This window comes from Triticum urartu, chromosome 2 (assembly GCF_003073215.2).
Source record: "Triticum urartu cultivar G1812 chromosome 2, Tu2.1, whole genome shotgun sequence".
NCBI lineage: Eukaryota > Viridiplantae > Streptophyta > Magnoliopsida > Poales > Poaceae > Triticum > Triticum urartu.
In genome coordinates, this window is record NC_053023.1 from 465,131,888 (window position 1) to 465,154,107 (window position 22,220).

The 22,220-nt window shown below is 44.0% G+C and overlaps 1 protein-coding gene across 2 annotated transcripts; it reads left to right on the forward strand.

Moving 5' to 3' along the window:
- The first annotated feature begins 15,237 nt into the window (after positions 1–15,237).
- LOC125537920 (2-oxoglutarate dehydrogenase, mitochondrial-like) lies at positions 15,238–21,504 on the forward strand. Of its 2 annotated transcripts, none has more exons than XM_048701242.1 (9): positions 15,238–15,397; positions 15,495–17,077; positions 17,409–17,635; positions 17,730–18,062; positions 19,017–19,263; positions 19,947–20,075; positions 20,173–20,388; positions 20,488–20,611; positions 20,985–21,504. In XM_048701242.1, the coding sequence occupies exons 2-9, from the start codon at positions 15,542–15,544 to the stop codon at positions 21,221–21,223; spliced, it is 3,051 nt and encodes a 1,016-aa protein (XP_048557199.1). In that variant the 5' UTR covers positions 15,238–15,397; positions 15,495–15,541; the 3' UTR covers positions 21,224–21,504. The 2 variants fall into 2 exon arrangements, with proteins under 2 accessions (XP_048557199.1, XP_048557200.1); XM_048701243.1 differs by having other exon boundaries at positions 15,244–15,401.
- The last annotated feature ends 716 nt before the right edge of the window (positions 21,505–22,220 follow it).

The following is a 22,220-nucleotide window of genomic DNA, read 5'->3' on the forward strand; positions in this document are numbered from 1 at the left end:
GCGATCTTCAAGATTGAAGATGAGAAGATTTGTTGAACCAGTTTTCAAGACCGACAACCGAAGATGAAGAATAGTTCGGAAGAATCGAGGAGCGTCCCTAACTTGAAGACCGGTTCAGTGGGCTACTGACGGTGTCCTAGACTAGGGGGTACTCACCACGTCATCTCCCGATCTGTTAGATTGAGCCGAGGACCCCCATGGCCGTATACTCATGGGCCAGTTCGGACAGCTGCCGCATACATGGAAGATTCCACAAGACTTGGCGATCAAGACAAGGACTCCTCCCCACCGGCGTATTCGGCTAGGACTCTTGTTATCCTAGGCCTCTGGTGCATTATATAAACCGAGGCCAGGCTAGTCGATAGACAATATACAACATACAATCATACCATAGGCTAGCTTCTAGGGTTTAGCCTCTTCGATCTCGTGGTAGATCAACTTTTGTAATACTCATATCATCAAGAATAAATCAAGCAGGACGTAGGGTTTTACCTCCATCAAGAGGGCCCGAACCTGGGTAAAACATCGTGTTCCCTGCCTCCTATTACCATCCGCCTTAGATGCACAGTTCGGGACCCCCTACCCGAGATCCGCCGGTTTTGACACCGACAGTGGTCAAGGAACGACTTCCATCGGACGTGGACTGTACGTGGAGAGGCTGACAGCTGGGTCCACGACAGCCGCAAGGAAGTGCCTCCTTATTACGCGCAAAATAATTATTCCTCCACCTGACAGCGGGGACCCACAGGACGGGCCACTGTATTTCATGAAAAAAATGATTCGCCCCCTGACTGTTGGGACCCATGAGCTACATCTTCGCACGCAAGGAAGTGCGTCTGAAAAAAAAACAATTCACCCCCTGACTGCTGGGACCCACCAGCTACATCTTCGCACGCAAGGAAGTGCGTCCGAAAAAAACGATTCGCCCCCCGATTGCTGGGACCCACCAGCTACACCTTCGCACGCAAGGAAGTGCGTCCGGGCAAAAAAATGATTCGCCCCCTGACTGCTGGGACCCAGCAGCTACACCTTCGCACGCAAGGAAGTGCGTCCGGGTAAAAAAAAACAAAACGATTCGCCCCCCTGACTACTGGGACCCACCAGCTACATCTTCGCAGGCAAGGAAGTGCCTGACAGTCGGGACCCACCTGGTCGAAGCGTATGTAGCATTGTCATTCTGGTCGCGAACGTGTACGTACATACTGGTCGATGTAGAGGCGCGCACGTGTTGTAGTAGAGGCGCGCACATGTCGTAGTAGAGGCGCGCATGTAGCATGTACACGTACGGACATCGGCCAGGGTGCAAGAAAGAAAATACGACCACGTATGTGTACATACAGGCATGGTCTCGAACGCCTACTCGCGCATACGTACGGCCAGGGCTCGTGTACATGGCTGGGTCGGAACGGAGAAACAGCGTCGTCGTCATGTTCATGGGGAGGCAAGAGAATGCGTCGTGTTCATGGGGAGGCAACGGAATGCATCGTGTTCATTGGGAGGCAACAGAACGCGTGGGAGCCAACCGGCTGGATCGAAACGGAATGTGTGGTCATGTTTATCAGGAGGGCTTGGACGGGACGGGCGATGGAAACGAGGCCTGGCATACCGTAGAATGGAGGAAACGGACCTCCTGCGGTCGAAACGGGGGTCCTGTTGATCGGGAGGGGTGTGGCGTACCGCAAAACGGAGGAAACAGACCTCCTACGGTCAAAACGGGGGTCCTGTTGATCGGGATGGGTGTGGCGTACCGCAAAACGGATGAAACGGACCTCCTACGGTCGAAACAGGGGGTCATGTTGATTGGGAGGGGTGTGGCGTACCGCAAAACGGACGAAATGGACCTCCTACGGTCGAAACGGGGGGTCATGTTGATTGGGAGGGGTGTGGTGTACCGCAAAACGGACGAAACGGACCTCCTACGATCGAAACGGGGGTCCTGTTCATCGAGAGGGGTGTGGCGTACCGCAAAAACGGGACTCCACGCGATATTGTTCATCTCCACCGTCGACCTCCTCCAGCCTCCACGGGCTCCTGTTCATCCAGCCTCCACCGCGCACTACTCCACAGGCTACTGTTCAACCACCCCTCCACCGTCTACTGTTCATCCAGCCCTCCACACCACGGGGTCCTGTTCAACCACCCCTCCACGGGCACCCCTCCACCGTCTACTGTTCATCCAGCCCTCCACACCACGGGGTCCTGTTCATCCAGAGGCAACACCACTGCTCACTGTTCATCCAACCCCCCCCTCCCCCGCAACGCTCACTGTTCATCCCAGAGGCAGCATCAATCGGCTTCAGTTAGCAGCAGTAGCGAAGGAATCGCTCGATCGGGTTTAGTTAACAGCCATCGATCGATCGCTCGGGTTCAGTAACGCGTAGCCTGCAGTGCAATCGCTCGGGTTCGGTTAGAGCCCAACGCCTCGCTCGGGTTTAGTTAGAGCCAACGCCTCGCACACACGCACGTACGTGTACGAGAGAAACGCGCATCGCTCGGCCCCCGACCTCCCACCGTAACCGGGAACTCCCCGAAATTTTCCTCGCCCTCGCTTCTACCACGGTTTTTTCCGTCATGGACGGCCCAAAGAATGTCATGCAGCTGTGTCTCCGGCCCACCTAGGACGAACAACCCATTTTGTGTCATGATTTTTTGTCATAGAAGTAGGAGCCCACCACATCTATGATGATACCGGGTTTTGTCACAATTATCGTCATAGAAGTGTCATATGTATGACAGGAAAAAAATTCGTTCGGCCCAAAATGTCACGGATGTGTCTTTTTTTTGTAGTGGGTATTATATGTGGATGACATATTGTTGATCGGAAATGGTACTGAATTTCTGGATAGCATAAAAGGATACTTGAATAAGAATTTTTCAAAGAAAGACCTCGGTGAAGCTGCTTACACATTGAGCATCAAGATCTATAGAGATAGATCAAGACGCTTGATAAGTTTTTTCAATGAGTACATACCTTGACAAGATTTTGAAGTAGTTCAAAAAGGAACAGTCAAAGAAGGAGTTCTTGCCTGTGTTGCAAGGTGTGAAGTTGAGTAAAGACTCAAAACCCGACCACAGCAGAAAATAGAAAGAGAATGAAAAGTCATTCCCTATGCCTCAGTCATAGGTTCAATAAAGTATGCTATGCTGTGTACCAGTCCTATTGTATACCTTAGCATGATTCTGGCAAGGGAGTACAATAGTGATCTAGGAGTAGATCACTGGACAACGGTCAAAATTATCCTTAGAGGACTAAGGAAATATTTCTCGGTTATGGATGTGATAAAAGAGTTCATTGTAAAGAGTTACGTCGATGCAAGCTTTTTACGTCGATCTAGATGACTTTAAGTCTCATCTGGATACATATTGAAAGTGGGAGCAATTAGCTAGAGTAGCTCCGTGCAGAGCAATGTAGACATAGAATTTTGTGAAATACATATGGATCTGAATATTGTAGACCCGTAGACTAAACTTCTCTCACAAGCAAAACATGATCACTCTTTGGGTGTTAATCACATAGTGATGTGAACTAGATTATTGACTCTAGTAAACCCTTTGGGTATTAGTCACATGGAGATGTGAACTAATCACATAAAGATGTGACCTATTGATGTTAAATCACATGATGATGTGAACTAGACTATTGACTCTAGTGCAAGTGGGAGACTGAAGGAAATATGCCCTAGAGGCAATAATAAAGTTATTATTTATTTCCTTATATCATGATAAATGTCTATTATTCATGCTAGAATTGTATTAACCGGAAACTTAGTACATGTGTGATTACATAGACAAACTAAGTATCACTAGTATGCCTCTACTTGACTAGCTCGTTAATCAAAGATGGTTAAGTTTCCTAGCCATGGACAAGAGTTTTCATTTGATGAACGGGATCACATCATAATTAGAGAATGATGTGATAGACTTGACCCATCTGTTATCCTAGCACGATGATCGTTTAGTTTGTTGCTATTGCTTTCTCCATAACTTATACATGTTCCTATGACTATGAGATTATGCAACCCCCGGATACCGGAGGAACACTTAGTGTGCTATTGATACGTCTCCAACGTATCTATAATGTTTGATTGTTCCATGCTATTATATTATCAACCTTGGATGTTTTATATGCATTTATATGCTATTTTCTATGATTTTTGGGACTAACCTATTAACCTAGAGCCCAGTCCCAGTTTTTGTTTTTTCCTTGTTTTTGAGTATCGCAGAAAAGGAAAATCAAATGGAGTCCAATTGACCTGAAACTTCATGGAGATCATTTTTGGACAAGAACAAGCCCACGGAGTACCGGAGATGGGCCAAAAGAGTCCCGAGGCCACCACGAGGGTGGGAGGCGCGCCCCCTACCTCGTGGCCGCCTCGGGGACCCCCTGACTTCTTCCCGACTCCAACATCTCTTATATAACCCCAAACTTCCAGAAAGAAACCTAGATCGGGAGTTCCGCCGCCGCAAGCCTCTGTAGCCACCGAAAACCAATCTAGACCCATTTCGGCACCTTGCCGAAGGGGGGAATCCCTCTCCGGTGGCCATCTTCATCATCTCGGTGCTCTCCATGATGAGGAGGGAGTAGTTCTCCCTCAGGGCTGAGGGTATGTACCAGTAGCTATGTGTTTGATCTCTCTCTCTCTCCCTCGTGTTCTTGATTCTGCACGATCTTGATGTATCGTGAGCTTTGCTATTATAGTTGGATCTTATGATGTTTCTCCCCCTCTACTCTCTTGTAATGGATTGAGCTTTCCCTTTGAAGTTATCTTATTGGATTGAGTCTTTAAGGATTTGAGAACACTTGATGTATGTCTTGCATGTGCTTATCTGTGGTGACAATGGGATATCATGTGATCCACTTGATGTATGTTTCGGTGATCAACTTGTGAGTTCCGTGACCTCGTGAACTTATGCATAGGGGTTGGCACACATTTTTGTCTTGACTTTCCGGTAGAAACTTTGGGGCACTCTTTGAAGTTCTTTGTGTTGGTTGAATAGATGAATCTGAGATTGTGTGATGCATATCGTATAATCATACCCACAGATACTTGAGGTGGCATTGGAGTATCTAGGTGACATTAGGGTTTTGACTGATTTGTGTCTTAAGGTGTTATTCGAGTACGAACTCTATGATAGATTGAACGGAAAGAATAGCTTCGTGTTATTTTACTACGGACTCTTGAATAAATCGATCAGAAAGGATAACTTTGAGGTGGTTTCGTACCCTACAATAATCTCTTCGTTGTTCTCCGCTATTAGTGACTTTGGAGTGACTCTTTGTTGCATGTTGAGGGATATTTATATGATCCAGTTATTTTATTATTGTTGAGAGAACTTGCACTAGTGAAAGTATGAACCCTAGGCCTTGTTTCAACGCATTGCAATACCGTTTACACTCACTTTTATCATTAGTTACCTTGCTGTTTTTATATTTTCAGATTACAAAAACCTATATCTACCATCCATATTGCACTTGTATCACCATCTCTTCGCCGAATTAGTGCACCTATACAATTTACCATTGTATTGGGTGTGTTGGGGACACAAGTGACTCTTTGTTATTTGGTTGCAGGGTTGCTTGAGAGAGGCCATCTTCATCCTACGCCTCCCACGGATTGATAAACCTTAGGTCATCCACTTGAGGGAAATTTGCTACTGTCCTACAAACCTCTGCACTTGGAGGCCCAACAACGTCTACAAGAAGAAGGTTGTGTATTAGACATCAAGCTCTTTTGAAGCCATTCATCTTATCTCTGCAGCAGGAGATTCTTCACCGGACAAAAGCTACGGTGCTGGTAAGGTCGGGACCGTGGTCGTTCGTCTCCGCTTTGCCGGCCGATAAGATCACTGAGATTGACCAGCCAGTTGGCGCCATTGTCGGGGAGGTTAGTGCTTGAAGGTATATCTTTAGATCTTGCAATCGAATCTTTTTGTTTCTTGTTTTATCACTAGTTTAGTCTATAAAAGAAAATTACAAAAAAAATGGATTTGAGGGTACCTCATATGCTTCATCTTTTTACTATCTTTCATGAAAATAAGGATTCCGATAATTGTGCCAAAATGCTAGAAGAAGAATGCATTAAAATGTTTGGCACTAAATCTTTGAATGATGAGCATGATTGCAATGTTGTTAGTACAAACTCTTTGAGTATCCATAGTACTAATGATGATTGTACTAGTCATGATGAAAATTTCTCTTATAAGCATGTCAATTTTTATGGAGTGCATAGAGTTTGCAAGTACACACCAAATAGGGAAGATAGATTTTGAAAGGCTAGACGTTTGTGCTGAAAATTTAAATTTTCCTAGCCATCCTTGTGAACTTTGCAATGAACGTGGTCATTTAAATATCCAATGCAAATTGTTTCATGATCGAATCGTGTCCAAAAATTGTGATGACCTGATTTCCCTTGCGCATCATAATGAACTTAGTTTGCTTCTGGGTTATGAAGAAATGAAATGTATAATTAAGGATATTCCAGAATTTTCCCTTGATACAGTTCTTGATTTTGATCTAGAGGAAATTTATATGTATTGTGCGGTGAATTGCATTGAAAATCCTTATATTGCCAATTACATAAAGTCAAGAAAAAAATTAGAAGATGAAGAGAATACTAATGAAAGGGAAGATATTTCCCAATATCCTCCTATTTTTTCTTATGATTAATCAGGTAACGGGGAAGAGCCTTCTATCCAACCAATCTCATTAATAAGGAGCTCTGGAAAGAGGGTTAAACCCACACATGATGCGAAAAAGCAAAAGAAAAGATGTAGAAGCAAAGGTAAAAAGGTATCCCTCCCAAATGATGTTTCTCCTATTACTCATTGTGATGATGATAATTGCTATACTATTGGTGCTATCCATACTATTAATGATGAGAGTGATTATGCTTATGATACGAAAAGGCCCAAGCTTGGGGATGCTGTGTTTGATGAGAATGACATGTTCGAGAATGTATTTGCTGCAATTAATGTTTATCCCAAGCTTGGGGAAGCTATGTTTAATGAATATGATATTTTTAGTCTCCCAAGTCTTGATGAGAAAATTTATTATGATGATAGCATGCCTCCTATTTATGATGGTTATATTGATGAAAGTGGGTTTGGAAGAGTGTCAACTTTAGGAAGTAATGATCCCACTATTTTAGAGGGTGTTGAATCTTATTGTGACAATTATGAAAGTGGATTTGGATAGGTCATGACTTTATTTATTAATGATTCCACTATTTTGAAAGAGGTTTCAATTGATTATGATGAGAACAAAGTTGCTACTTATGATGATTATTGTGATGACACTTATGCTATAAAAAGTAGTGATGATTATATTTATAAAACCTGTCATGATTATGATTACCCTTTTTCTAAACATTACTCTTTTAATGTGGAAACCATTTATAGTATTCGGGTTCCTTATGATACTCCCACTATTCCGAATAAGAAGAATTTTGCTTATGTGGAGAGTAATAAAATTCCTATGCTTATGGATCATGAAAAAAGAGCTTTATGTGATAGTTATATTTTTTAATTCATTCATGATTCCACTGAAAATTATTATGAGGGAGGAATATATGCTTGTAGGAATTGCAATAATATCAAGTTTCCTCTCTATGTGTTGAAAATCTTGAAGTTATGCTTGCTTTACCTTCCTATGCAAGTTGATTCTTGTTCCCATAAATTGTTTGCTCACAAAATCCCTATGCATAGGAAGTGGGTTAGATAAATGTTCTAGTCATATTCTTCATGATGCTCTCTTTATGTTTCAATTCTTATCCTTTATGTGAGCATCATTGAAATCATCATGCCTAGCTAGGGGCGTTAAACGATAGCGCTTGTTGGGAGGCAATCCAATTTTATTTTTGTTCTTTGCTTTTTGCTCCTGTTTAGTAATAAATAATCCATCTAGCCTCTGTTTAGATGTGGTTTTATGTTTTAATTAGTGTTTGTGCCAAGTAGAACCTTTGGAAAGACTTGGGTGAAGTCTTTGCGATCTTTCTGTAAAAAATAGAAACTTTTGTGCTCACGAGATTAGGTGCCATTTTTTAGTGGAGAGTGCTATTAATTTGATTATTTTTGCAGATGATTAATAGACAAATTCCTCACGTCCAAAAATTTATTTCAGAATTTTTGGAGTTCCAGAAGTATACATTTGATACAGATTACTACAGACTGTTCTGTTTTTGAAAGATTCTGTTTTCCATGTGTTGTTTGCTTATTTTGATGAATCTATAAGTAGTATCGGAGGGTATGAACCATAGAGAAGTTGGAATACAGTATATTACACCAATATTAATTTATAACGAGTTCACAACAGTACCCAAGTGGTGATTTATTTTCTTATACTAACGGAGCTTATGAGTTTTCTGTTAAGTTTTGTGTTGTGAAGTTTTCAAGTTTTTGGTAAAGATTCGATGGACCATGAAATAAGGAGTCGCAAGAGCCTAAGCTTGGGGATGCCCAAGGAACCCCAAGGTAATATTCAATGACAACCAAGAGCCTAAGCTTGGGGATGCCCCGGATGGCATCCCCACTTTCGTCTTCATTCACCGGTAACTTTACTTGGAGCTATATTTTTATTCACCACATGATATGTGTTTTGCTTGGAGCGTCATTTTATTTTCTTTTGCTTTGCTTGCTGTTTGAATAAAATACCAAGATCTGAAATTCTTAAATGTCAGAGAGTCTTCACATAGTTGCATAATTATTCGACTACTCATTGATCTTCAGCTATATCTTTTGGAGTAGTTTGTCGTTTGCTCTAGTGCTTCACTTATATCTTTTTAGATCATGGCGGTAGTTTTATTTTGAAGAAATTGTTGAACTCTCATGCTTCACTTATATTATTTTGAGAGTCTTTTAGAACAGCATGGTAATTTGCTTGGGTTATGAATTTAGTCCTAATATGATGGGCATCCAAAAGGGATATAATAAAAACTTTCATACAAAGTGCATTGAATACTATGAGAAATTTGATTCCTTATGATTGTTTTGAGATATGAAGATGGTAATATTAGAGTCGTGCTAGTTGTGTAATTGTGAATTTGAGAAATACTTGTGTTCAGGTTTGCAGGTCCTGTAGCATGCACGCATGGTAACCGTTGTGTAACAAATTGGAAGCATGAGGTGTTTCTTTGATTGTCTTCCTTATGAGTGTCGGTCGGGGACGAGCGATGGTCTTTTCCTACCAATCTACCCCCTAGGAGCATGCGCGTAATGCTTGATTTTTGATGACTTGTAGATTTTTCAATAAGTATATGAGTTCTTTATGACTAATGTTGAGTCCATGGATTATACGCACTCTCACCCTTCCATCATTGCTAGCCTCTTCGGTACCGTGCATTGCCCTTTCTCACCTCGAGAGTTGGTGCAAACTTCGTCGGTGCATCCAAACCCCGTGATATGATACACTCTGTCACACATAAACCTCCTTATATCTTCCTCAAAACAGCCACCATACCTACCTATTATGGCATTTCCATAGCCATTCCGAGATATATTGCCATGTAACTTTCTACCGTTCCGTTTATTATGACACGTTTCATCATTTTCATATTTCCTTGCATGATCATGTAGTTGACATCGTATTTGTGGCAAATCCACCATGCATAATATTTCATACATGTCACTCTTGATTTATTTCCCATCCCGGTACACCGCCGGAGGCATTCATATAGAGTCATATTTTGTTCTAGTATCGAGTTGTAATCATTGAGTTGTAAATAAATAGAAGTGTGATGATCATCATTAATAGAGCATTGTCCCCCAAAAGGGGGGAAGGCCAAATAAAAAAAGAAAGGCCCAAAATGAAAAGAAAAAAAGAGAAATAAAAAGGGACAATGCTACTATCCTTTTTTCCACACTTGTGCTTCAAAGTATCACCATGATCTTTGTGATAGAGAGTCTCTTGTTTTGTCACTTTCATATACTAGTGGGAATTTTTCATTATAGAACTTGGCTTGTATATTCCAACAATGGGATTCCTCAAATGCCCTAGGTCTTCGTGAGCAAGCAAGTTGGATGCACACCCACTTAGTTTCTTTTGTTGAGCTTTCATACATTTATAGCTCTAGTGCATCCGTTGCATGGCAATCCCTACTCCTTGCATTGACATCAATTGTTGGGCATCTCCATAGCCCGTTGATTAGCCGCATCGATGTGAGACTTTCTCCCTTTTTGTCTTCTCCACACAACCCCCATCATCATATTCTATTCCATCCATAGTGCTATGTCCATGGCTCACGCTCATGTATTGCGTGAAAGTTGAAAAAGTTTGAGAATACTAAAGTATGAAACAATTGCTTGGCTTGTCATCGGGGTTGTGCATGATGGGAGCATTTTGTGTGACGAAAATGAAGCATAGCCAAACTATATGATTTTGTAGGGATGAGCTTTCTTTGGCCATGTTATTTTGAGAAGACATAATTGCTTAGTTAGTATGCTTGAAGTATTATTATTTTTATGTCAATATTAAACTTTTGTCTTGAATCTTTCGGATCTGAACATTCATGCCACAATAAAGAAAATTACATTGATAATTATGTTAGGTAGCATTCCACATCAAAAATTCTGTTTTTATTATTTACCTACTCGAGGACGAGCAGGAATTAAGCTTGGGGATGCTTGATACGTCTCCAACGTATCTATAATTTTTGATTGTTCCATGCTATTATATTATCAACCTTGGATGTTTTACATGCATTTATATGCTATTTTATATGATTTTTGGGACTAACCTATTAACCTAGAGCCCAGTGCCAGTTTCTGTTTTTTTTCCTTATTTTTGAGTATCGTAGAAAAGGAAAATCAAACGGAGTCCAATTGACCTGAAATTTCACGGATATCATTTTTGGACCAGAAGAAGCCCACGGAGTACCGGAGATGGGCCAGAAGAGTCCCGAGGCCACCACGAGGGTGGGGGGCGCGCCCCCTACCTCGTGGCCGCCTCGGGGACCCCCTAACTTGTTCCCGACTCCAACATCTCTTATATAACCCCAAACTTCCAGAAAGAAACCTAGATCAGGAGTTCCGCCGCCGCAAGCCTCTATAGCCACCGAAAACTAATCTAGACCCGTTCCGGCACCCTGCCGGAGGGGGAATCCCTCCCCGGTGGCCATCTTCATCATCCCGGTGCTCTCCATGACGAGGAGGGAGTAGTTCTCCCTCGAGGCTGAGGGTATGTACCAGTAGCTATGTGTTTGATCTCTCTCTCTCTCTCTCATGTTCTTGATTCAGCACGATCTTGATGTATCGCGAGCTTTGCTATTATATTTTGGATCTTATGATGTTTCTCCCCCCTCTACTCTCTTGTAATGGATTGAGTTTTCCCTTTGAAGTTATCTTATCGGATTGAGTCTTTAAGGATTTGAGAACACTTAATGTATGTCTTGCATGTGCTTATCTGTGGTGACAATGGGATATCACGTGATCCACTTGATGTATGTTTTGGTGATCAACTTGCGAGTTCCGTGACCTTGTGAACTTATGCATAAGGGTTGGCACACGTTTTCGTCTTGACTCTCTGGTAGAAACTTTGGGGCACTCTTTGAGGTTCTTTGTGTTGGTTTAATAGATGAATCTAAGATTGTGTGATGCATATCGTATAATCATACCCACAGATACTTGAGGTGACATTGGAGTATCTAGGTGACATTAGGGTTTTGGTTGATTTGTGTTTTATGGTGTTATTCTAGTACGAACTCTATGATAGATTGAACGGAAAGAATAGCTTTGTGTTATTTTACTACAGACTCTTGAATAGATCGATCAGAAAGGATAACTTTGAGGTGGTTTCGTACCCTACAATAATCTCTTCATTGTTCTCCGCTATTAGTGACTTTGGAGTGACTCTTTGTTGCATATTGAGGGATAGTTATATGATCCAATTATGTTATTATTGTTGAGAGAACTTGCACTAGTGAAAGTATGAACCCTAGGCCTTATTTCAACGCATTAAAATACCGTTTACACTCACTTTTATCATTAGTTACCTTGTTGTTTTTATATTTTCAGATTACAAAAACCTATATCTACCATCTCTTCGTCGAACTAGTGCACCTATACAATTTACCATTGTATTGGGTGTGTTGGGGACACAATAGACTCTTTGTTATTTGGTTGCAGGGTTGCTTGAGAGAGACCATCTTCATCCTACGCCTCCCACGGATTGATAAACCTTAGGTCATCCACTTGAGGGAAATTTGCTACTGTCCTACAAACCTCTGCACTTGGAGGCCCAACAATGTCTACAAGAAGAAGGTTGTGTAGTAGACATCAGCCATCAAACGTCATAACATAACTGGGTGACTATAAAGATGCTCTACAGGTGTCTCTGATGGTGTTTGTTGAGTTGGCATAGATCGAGATTAGGATTTGTCACTCCGTGTATCGGAGAGGTATCTCTGGGCCCTCTCGGTAATGCACATCACTATAAGCCTTGCAAGCAATGTGACTAATGGGTTAGTTACGGGATGTTGCATTACGGAACAAGTAAACAGACTTCCCGGTAACGAGATTGAACTAGGTATTGAGATATCGATGATCGAATCTCGGGCAAGTAACATACTGATGACAAAGGGAACAACGTATGTTGTTATGCGGTTTGACCGATAAAGATCTTCGTAGAATATGTAGTAACCAATATGAGCATCCATGTTCTGCTATTGGTTATTGACCGAAGATGAGTCTCGGTCATGTCTACATAGTTCTCGAACCCGTAGGGTCCGCACGCTTAACGTTCGGTGACGATCGGTATTATGAGTTTATGTGTTTTGATGTACCGAAGGTAGTTCGGAGTCCCGGATGTGATCACGGACATGACAAGGAGTCTCTAAATGGTCGAGACATAAAGATTGATATATTGGAAGGTTATATTCGGACACCGGAAGGGTTCCGAAGTGTATCGGGTATTTTTCGGAGTACCGGGAGGTTACCGGAACCTCCGGGGAGTCTATGGGCCTTATTGGGCCCTAGTGGAGAAAGAGGGCAGCAAGCAAGGTGTGGGGCGCGCTCCCCAAGGCCCAAACCGAATTGGTTTAGGGTTTGGGGGCCGGCCCCCTCTTTCCTTCTCCCATCCTCCTCTTTCCTCCTTCTCCTAGTAGGAATAGGAAGGGGGGGCAAACCTACTTGGAGTAGGATGGCCCCACCTTGGCGCGCGCCTCCTCCTAGGCCGGCCTCTTCCTCCCTCCCTCCTTTATATACGGGGGAGGGGGGCACCCCATAGACACACAAGTTGATCATTGATCCCTTCGCCGTGTGCGGTGCCCTCCTCCACCATAATCCACCTCGGTCATATCATCGTAGTGCTTAGGCGAAGCCCTGCGACGGTAGATTCATCATCACGCCGTCGTGCTAACGAAGCTCTCCCTCGACACTCAGCTAGATCAAGAGTTCGCGGGACGTCACCGAGCCGAACGTGTGCAGATCGCGGAGGTGCCGTACTTTCGGTACTAGGATCGGTCGGATCGTGAAGACGTACGACTACATCAACCGCGTTTTCATAACGCTTCCGCTTACGGTCTACGAGGGTACGTGGACAATACTCTTCCCCTCTCGTTGCTATGCATCACCATGATAGATCTTGCATGTGCGTAGGATTTTTTTTTGAAATTACTGCATTCCCCAACAGCAGCACCTCCACGGACTCCTCCTCCTTGTGACACGACATCCGATGGACCGCGAGCCTCCACCTTTGCACCACACCACTACGCCACCGCTAGGAACCGGGCAACACCATTGCGAGAGAACCGCCCGGGGGAGGAATGATTCGGCGCCACTATGGGGTCAAGAAATGGAGGGGGTGGTCGGCGGGAAGAAAGAGGAGAGGGGGGGTTAGCGACGAGAGAGATGGAGATGAGTGGTGCGAAGACGAGTGGATGTGTTCGCGACGTCTGCCTTTTTTTGAATGCTTTCATTCGCTACCGTGGTTGATGTCTTGTGCTCTAAGATTCGTGCTCAAATCCAACGGTGAAAGAGACATTCGCCCCAAAAGCCCCAAAACTTGACACAATGAGATGTACAGTGATTGCATAGGAAAAAGGGTTAAGAGCATCTATAGTAGATCCCATGTAAGTCCGGTGAAGTGAGTTTTCCGGCCGTTTTACGGGATGGGCCAAAAAAAGGCCCGACAAGGTTCGCTAAAAAGGGCCCGGCCCGTAAACCTCCCTCCATTCCTCCATAATGTGGGCGTCGGTGCATTTTAGTGTTCCCGTCCCGCAATCCCCACATCCACCTCCGCCGCGAAATCCATTCTCCGGCGATAAATCCCTACACCTCCGGCGACGTTTTACGACGCATTTGACCATCGGAGATGGTGTCCGTTGGATCCGGGTTTGATGGCAGCGGGGGGTTCGGGTGCCACAGGGGGTTTGGCGGCCGCAGTGGGTTCGATTCCCGCAAGCAGCGCAACGACGACGAGGCCAGAAACTCCTCCTACGCCCTCCGGTGTCGAAAAGGCACAGGGAGCAGGCGCGCCGCCGTGACGCACAGTCCCGTAGCCCGGGTGGGATACTTTCCGTCGCCTCAGGCAGATGTTCGATCCACCCATCCAGCGCCCCTGGGTGGCCGAGCGCGCGTGGTGGGCGGTGAAGGAGGCCGCCGCCATCTGAGATGCAGCTGCGGCCGCGCGCGTGCCGCCGCTCCGGGAGGAGTACCAACTCGCCTCGCTCCTCTCTGGCATGCTGATCTACCACACCCTCCACGACAACGAGCCCCCACCCCATGAGGACGACTTCGACGACTCCAACGACGAGTAGATGCTAGCATGAACTATCTAGTCTAGTTATTTCAGTTTGACCTATCTATCAGTGTGCTATGTGCGAAACTATCTATCTAGTACTCTCCCCGTCCCAAAATTCTTGTCTTAAATTTGTCTAGATGCGGATGTATCTAATACTAAAACATGACTTGATACATCCGTATTTAGACAAATATAAGACAAAAATTTTGGGACAGAGGGAGTAGTTTAATTTGCTTGTATGTATGAACTATGCTTGTGGAACTACGGTGATGGATATAGCGCGAAGGCTTGTGAAACTATCTATGTTGAAATCAAGTGCAAATCCGACAACATTTAACAAGATTTATTATACAAGAAGGCCTCCGTCCCGTAAATTTTGTTTACAAGATACTATAAACGAAATTTACAGGACAGTTATATACCGAATCTGCTAGAGATGGTCTAAAAAGTATCCACATAACGAAAAGTATGAACAATTAGCACGGGAGGGACCCAAAATAGTATTCTCTATACATCAACAACGCCTTGTTCGCGAAAACATCCAAGAAAAATATCGAATATATCCCCATCCTCCCTTTTATCCACGTCCATCTTTTTCCTCTTCCCCTCGCGGCGGCGTCGTGGGTGGAACCCGCTCCAGGCATTCTTCCACCGAAGAATCCGGACGTAGGTGACGAACCCTAACTTGTTTGGATTGCTCCGATCTTTTCTCCTGATGATCTAATTCTCTGTTTCTCTTTGATCGGTACCCCAATCCGTCCAGTTTTCCGCGGCTAGATTTGGCGTCGGGAGAGGAAATTCGATCTGAAAATGGGGTTGTTCCGGGCCGCGTCGGGCTTAGCCCGGGTGGCGCTGCGGAGGAGCCTGTCGCGCGCTCCGGCGAGCCCGTTCGCCGGCCCCGCGCCGCGGTACTTCCACTCGACGCTCCCCCGGCGGTACGCGGCGCCTGAGCCCCGCGCCGTGCCGCTCTCGCGCCTCACCGACAGCTTCCTCGATGGCACCAGCAGCGTGTACCTCGAGGAGCTGCAGCGGGCGTGGGAGGCGGACCCGACCTCCGTCGACGAGTCCTGGGACAACTTCTTCCGGAACTTCGTCGGGCAGGCCGCCACGTCCCCCGGCATATCCGGCCAGACGATCCAGGAGAGTATGAGGCTGCTGCTGCTCGTGCGCGCCTACCAGGTGAGCGGCCACATGAAGGCCAAGCTCGATCCTCTTGGACTGGAGCAGCGCGCGGTTCCGGATGTCCTGGACCCGGCGTTCTACGGCTTCTCTGAGTCTGATTTGGATCGGGAGTTCTTCCTCGGGGTGTGGAGGATGGCTGGGTTCTTGTCGGAGAATCGGCCTGTGCAGACACTTCGTTCTGTGTTGGGACGTCTGGAGCAGGCCTACTGTGGCACCATTGGTTACGAGTACATGCACATACCGGACCGGGAAAAGTGCAACTGGCTGAGGGAGAGGATCGAGACAGTTAACCCAAGGGAGTACACCTATGATCGTCGCCAGGTCATGCTCGATAGGCTCATCTGGAGTACCCAGTTTGAGAATTTCTTGGCACAGAAGTGGACCACTGCAAAGCGATTTGGCCTAGAAGGTGCCGAGACACTGATTCCTGGTATGAAGGAGATGTTTGACAGGGCAGCTGATCTTGGTGTAGAGAGTATTGTCATTGGGATGCCACACAGAGGCAGGCTCAATGTCTTGGGAAACGTCGTACGTAAGCCCTTGCGACAGATCTTCAGCGAGTTTAGTGGTGGTACCAAGCCTGTCAATGAGGGGGAGGGTTTGTATACAGGGACAGGTGATGTCAAGTACCATCTAGGAACTTCATATGATAGGCCTACCAGGGGTGGGAAACATATCCATCTATCGTTGGTTGCAAATCCAAGTCATTTGGAAGCAGTCGATCCTGTTGTTGCTGGGAAGACCAGAGCAAAGCAGTATTATTCTAATGATCTTGACAGGACCAAGAATCTAGGGGTGCTATTGCATGGTGATGGAAGCTTCTCAGGGCAGGGTGTTGTGTATGAGACCCTGCATCTGAGTGCACTTCCAAACTACACCACTGGCGGAACAATTCATCTTGTGGTCAATAATCAGGTTGCATTCACTACTGATCCGATGTCAGGGAGATCTTCACAGTATTGTACAGACGTAGCCAAAGCATTGGATGCCCCAATTTTCCATGTGAACGGTGACGACTTGGAGGCTGTGGTTCATACTTGTGAACTTGCTGCGGAGTGGAGGCAAACATTTCATTCTGATGTAGTGGTGGATATTGTATGCTACCGTCGATTTGGGCATAATGAGATTGACGAGCCCTCCTTCACCCAGCCTAAAATGTACAAGGTACTGTCAACACGCCCACCCCGCTCCCAAAGGAAAGAAAAAAAGGAAAACACCATTATGATTATGATCTGGCCCATAATTCTATATGCATTTGGCCTTTTCATTCTTAATTTTAGTCCTGATCATTCCTTACTTTTTGAGTAAACACCATCTTTGGAACTCTGGCTAATTATCATTTAGTAGACATACCTGTGAGCCTGAAGTATTTTACTTATCTATTGGTAAGCAGAACTAGAAAGATTGCTATGAATCAGCAGTAAAACTGATTCTGCGTAATAAAATAGCGATATTATTATACAAGCAACTTAAGATATCTTTCTATCTGGATCAGGTGATTAGGAACCACCCAAGTGCGCTTGAGATATATCAAAACCAGCTGTTAGAATCGGGGAAGATCTCCAAGGAAGATATTGACAAGATACACAAGAAGGTCAGCACCATACTGAATGAGGAATTCAAAAAGAGCAAAGACGATATCCCCAACAAGAGGGACTGGCTTTCTGCTTACTGGACTGGGTTTAAGTCCCCAGAACAGATTTCACGTATCCGAAACACCGGGTAAATGATTCTTTCCTTCCAGTCTGGTTGTTTCTGTGTTTCCCTCCACATTTTGTGTGAGTGTATTTGATGTAATGCATTTGCAACAATGCAGTGTCAAGCCAGAGATTCTAAAACGTGTTGGTGAAGCCATGACAACACTGCCAGAAACTTTCAAACCTCACAGGGCTGTCAAGAAGATTTTTGATCTGCGTCGCCAAATGATTGAGACTGGGGAAGGCATTGACTGGGCAGTGGGTGAAGCACTTGCTTTTGCAACTCTTATAATTGAGGGGAACCATGTCAGGTTAAGTGGCCAGGATGTTGAGAGAGGTACATTCAGCCACCGCCATTCTGTCATCCATGACCAAGAAACTGGGGAGCAGTATTGCCCACTTGATAATCTTGTCATGAACCAGAATGAGGAACTATTTACTGTAAGCAACAGGTAAGAATTGTAGTCTGCTAACTTGTTCCAGTTAGGGGTGCACATGGGTTACTTAAGTTAGATTTCTTATATAATGAAACATGAAATCACCATAAGCAGATAGACCGAAAACTGTATCAGCTAGTTTAGTTATAATGTTGGTTTTATGTTGTACATAGTGATTGCTTTTATATCCATATACATAAGAGAAAGCTTAAGGCTGGCTTGATCCACCAGTATTTGACAGTGGACACATAACTGACCAATTATGCTCGTTATTGTCAACTCTGGAATGGAGAATTGACACTACCCTTTTTATTTCTAAAGAGAACGGTTAGAACATAAACAAATTGGGGCCAGTATTACTGAAGATGCAATTTGGCATGCTAAGGCTCCACAAATTTGTCCTTGGCCAAATAATTGGCATTTTTTGCTGATACACTGTCATGATTTTTTAGCAGCTGAGGTATGCAACAAGGTTTGTACCCGTTGAACTGAGCAGCACACGTGGCATGTGTAGCAGACATGTTGCTCAGGGATGTAATCATGGCTAAATACATGTTGTATAATTTCGGAGCATTATATGTTCTGGGATGATCTAGAGAAATAGAAAATAACTAACTAAACACCATCTTGGAATAATTGGTAGACCCATAACAAAGTTGGTTTAGAAGGTTGATTTCTACATGCTCATAATTGTCTGGAACTGTTAAGAAAATCTGGAGTGAGAAAAAGAAGAGGCAATTCTTAACAAATTGTTATATTCTCTTAAGTGACTAAATTAGTAATTTTAGGTAGAGACTACTTGGGGTGCACTTTACAAAGTCATAACATTGTCATCTGAATATAAGCTTGTCATTTAAATAATTATTTGAACATTATTTAAATATATATACTGATGTTGTCCCTTGATGTATTTCCCTTTTTTAATTGATCTGGTTTACCATCACCTGATGTGTGCTATAATTTGAACAGTTCCCTGTCAGAATTTGCTGTTCTGGGCTTTGAGTTGGGTTATTCAATGGAGAACCCAAACTCACTGGTTTTATGGGAAGCACAGTTTGGTGATTTTTCAAATGGGGCTCAAGTGATATTTGATCAGTTCATTAGTAGCGGAGAGGCAAAATGGCTCCGCCAGACTGGGCTTGTTGTCTGCCTTCCTCATGGATATGACGGTCAAGGGCCTGAACATTCTAGTGCGAGAATGGAGCGCTTCCTTCAGGTATCATTTTGCCCAGGTTGCAAGGATGTGGACACAAGTATCTCTTCCATTTAAAGTACCTGTATTATATATGCACATAAAAGGAACATATGAGGAGAGCACTTACTGTACATTAGCTCTTACACAATTTTATCATGATATACACACACAATGCTGGAACTGCCATAACCATACACCTCATTATTTATATAAATATTCCCCATTTACTGGCAAAATGTATTTTTTTCCCTCCACTTTCTTGCTTATTATGGCTTTCCTGTTCGCATGACCTAACAAGGACAAAGCTAAATACCTCATAGGCAAACCTCTTTTCATGAGAGTGCATGTTAATTGCGCAACATTTGTATTGTGCTTCCTCTACTTCTGAGTTCTGGCTAGAAAGTTGCAACTACACCAGACTTGATTCTTAGTTGGTCTTCTGTATCATGCAATTTATGGGTTGTACTTCACAACACGTGAGAGCCAAAATCCATGTAGTATTGGTGAAGCATTTTGAAGGTAGTTCATTGAAATACTTGCCAAATATGTTAAATTGCATATTTTGTTAATATAAATACAAACCTGCAGAACCAACAAATTCTGCAACTATGAAGTTTCTTTCCTAGGCCTGGGTCATGGAGATCTTAAATGCTGCTACCTTTTGGTTTAGCTATATTCCTTTTTAAGATTGTCCATGATTGCAGATGAGTGATGATAACCCCTATGTTATACCTGAGATGGATCCAACACTGAGGAAGCAAATCCAGGAGTGCAACTGGCAGGTCGTGAATGTCACCACTCCTGCGAACTATTTCCATGTGCTGCGTCGCCAGGTGAATATAATAATACAACCTCCCTCCCCCCATCCCTTCCTCCTGCCCTTCGCAACCATCTTTCGGTGCGTTAACCTGTATCTTCCAATGTTTGCAGATACACCGGGATTTCAGAAAGCCTTTAATTGTGATGTCTCCAAAGAATCTCCTTCGTCACAAGGACTGCAAATCCAGTCTATCTGAATTCGATGATCTTGCTGGTCACCCTGGATTTGATAAGCAAGGGACACGCTTCAAGCGTCTAATAAAAGACCGGAATGACCATAAGGACCTTGAGGAAGGAATCAGACGTCTAGTTCTTTGTTCTGGAAAGGTAGGTTATGTTATACTTGCTGGAAGCTATACGTCCAACAAAGTTGCAAACTCAGCTTCTTCACCGACTTATTTTATAACTAACTTTGCTATGATCTAGGTGTACTATGAATTGGATGAAGAAAGAAAGAAGTCGGATTCCAATGATGTCGCGATATGTAGAGTTGAGCAGCTCTGTCCATTCCCCTACGACCTCATTCAGCGTGAGCTGAAGAGATATCCAAGTATGTGGCAAAAAATACCTTTCTCAGATATGTCCATTGCGTCGCTATATCGAGTAGTCCTTTTTCTCTTCGTGAAAACATACAAGGCTTGCATGTAGGGAGAGAAACTCTTCTATCTTACATGCCAATATTATTTGAAATGGGGTACAGAACAATAGGAATTGATCGGTCAAGTAGTGCAGGACTATGTATTTTATTAACCAGGATACCTGTTTCTAGTTTAAAAAAAACAATTTTGTTGATCCAGTACACTTGTGAGTATGAGAATACCTCATATTGTTTGCTCTAGTGAATTCTAGTAATAACCACCAAAAAGATGATGAAGCCTAGCAGCACTAAAAGTATATACTGTCTGCGTGTTTCTGTTTTGCAGATGCCGAGATTGTTTGGTGCCAAGAAGAACCGATGAACATGGGGGCGTATACCTACATCAATCCTCGCCTGCTGACCGCGATGAGGGCGCTCGGTCGTGGCAGCATAGATGATATCAAGTACGTCGGAAGGGCCCCATCTGCAGCCACAGCTACAGGTTTCTATACTGTCCATGTCCAGGAGCAAACCGAGCTCGTGAAGAAGGCGCTGCAGCGAGACCCCATCAAGTCTCCGCTCTGAACATGTAGATTCTTTGCATAGCCATCAGAACTTCTGATCTCCTACCATGCAGAAAAACAACAGGTCTAAATTACACCTCTTCAGCCATTTGGTGAATAATCGTTGCGCATGTGTGGTACCGCCCATTAGAAAAGGTCTGAGGTCCATTTTGAGTGCATAATTTTTTCCCGTCAAAGCTTTTTTGTCTACATCCTTCTGTTTCTCTGGGTGCTAAGGTTAAACAAACTGTATCCAGTTCTCCCTTTGCCAATAATGAAGTGTACCCAGTACTGATGCATGTATGTCCTACGAGACGGTCCGTCCCTACTGCTGTGCCTAGCATATGATTCCAGTCTGGCTCTCTGAAATACTTGGAAAGAAACTGTACACAGGGACAGTTCAGTGAAGCAGCACACCATCTCCCAGGCCAATTATATGTGTGGCACATGCTTTCATCACCGGACATGCGTTAAGCAGGCTTCTTGTGTCATTGTTATGTCTGAACTGGCCGTTTTCTTTCCATTTCTTATTTAGATGGAAGATCCATGAATTGCCTGATAGATCCATTTCTTTTTTGAAAGAAATAAAATTTCAATCTTGTAACCCTCACGTGCTATCCACGGAAAATTGAATTGGCATCCAACGACGAGAAACTGGATTCGGGCCGCCTGGGCCTCCCAACGGGCCGAGGGCCATAGCACTACCAGGCTGTTGTTCCTGGGACGAACGCGCACTTATACACAAGAAAAAGGACACCCCTCAAGGTGGGGAAAAGGGGGGAAAAGGACGATCCTACGCTTTATTTTTTTGCGAAAAGACGATCCTACGCTTGGACTCAAAAAAAAGAAGAAAAAAAAGAAGAGGCTTGATGTTTAAGAACAGGAAGACAGATAGCAAATGCAGTGTTCGTACACTCATTAATGGAGCTTAAGGCAAGGACCAGCTGTACAAATCCAAGCTTGATTTATCTGTCAGTACTGTCCGGACAATGATAATCACTTGGTCCTCCCAACTGGCT

What these genes read in the sequence shown, in the direction of transcription:
- LOC125537920 (XM_048701242.1), top strand. Translation starts at nt 15,542, where the DNA reads ATGGGGTTGTTCCGGGCCGCGTCGGGCTTAGCCCGGGTGGCGCTGCGG. An exon ending in CCCAGCCTAAAATGTACAAG is followed by an intron (nt 17,078 to 17,408) that starts GTACTGTCAACA and finishes TATCTGGATCAG; the next exon opens with GTGATTAGGAACCACCCAAG. An exon ending in TGAGCTGAAGAGATATCCAA is followed by an intron (nt 20,612 to 20,984) that starts GTATGTGGCAAA and finishes TCTGTTTTGCAG; the next exon opens with ATGCCGAGATTGTTTGGTGC.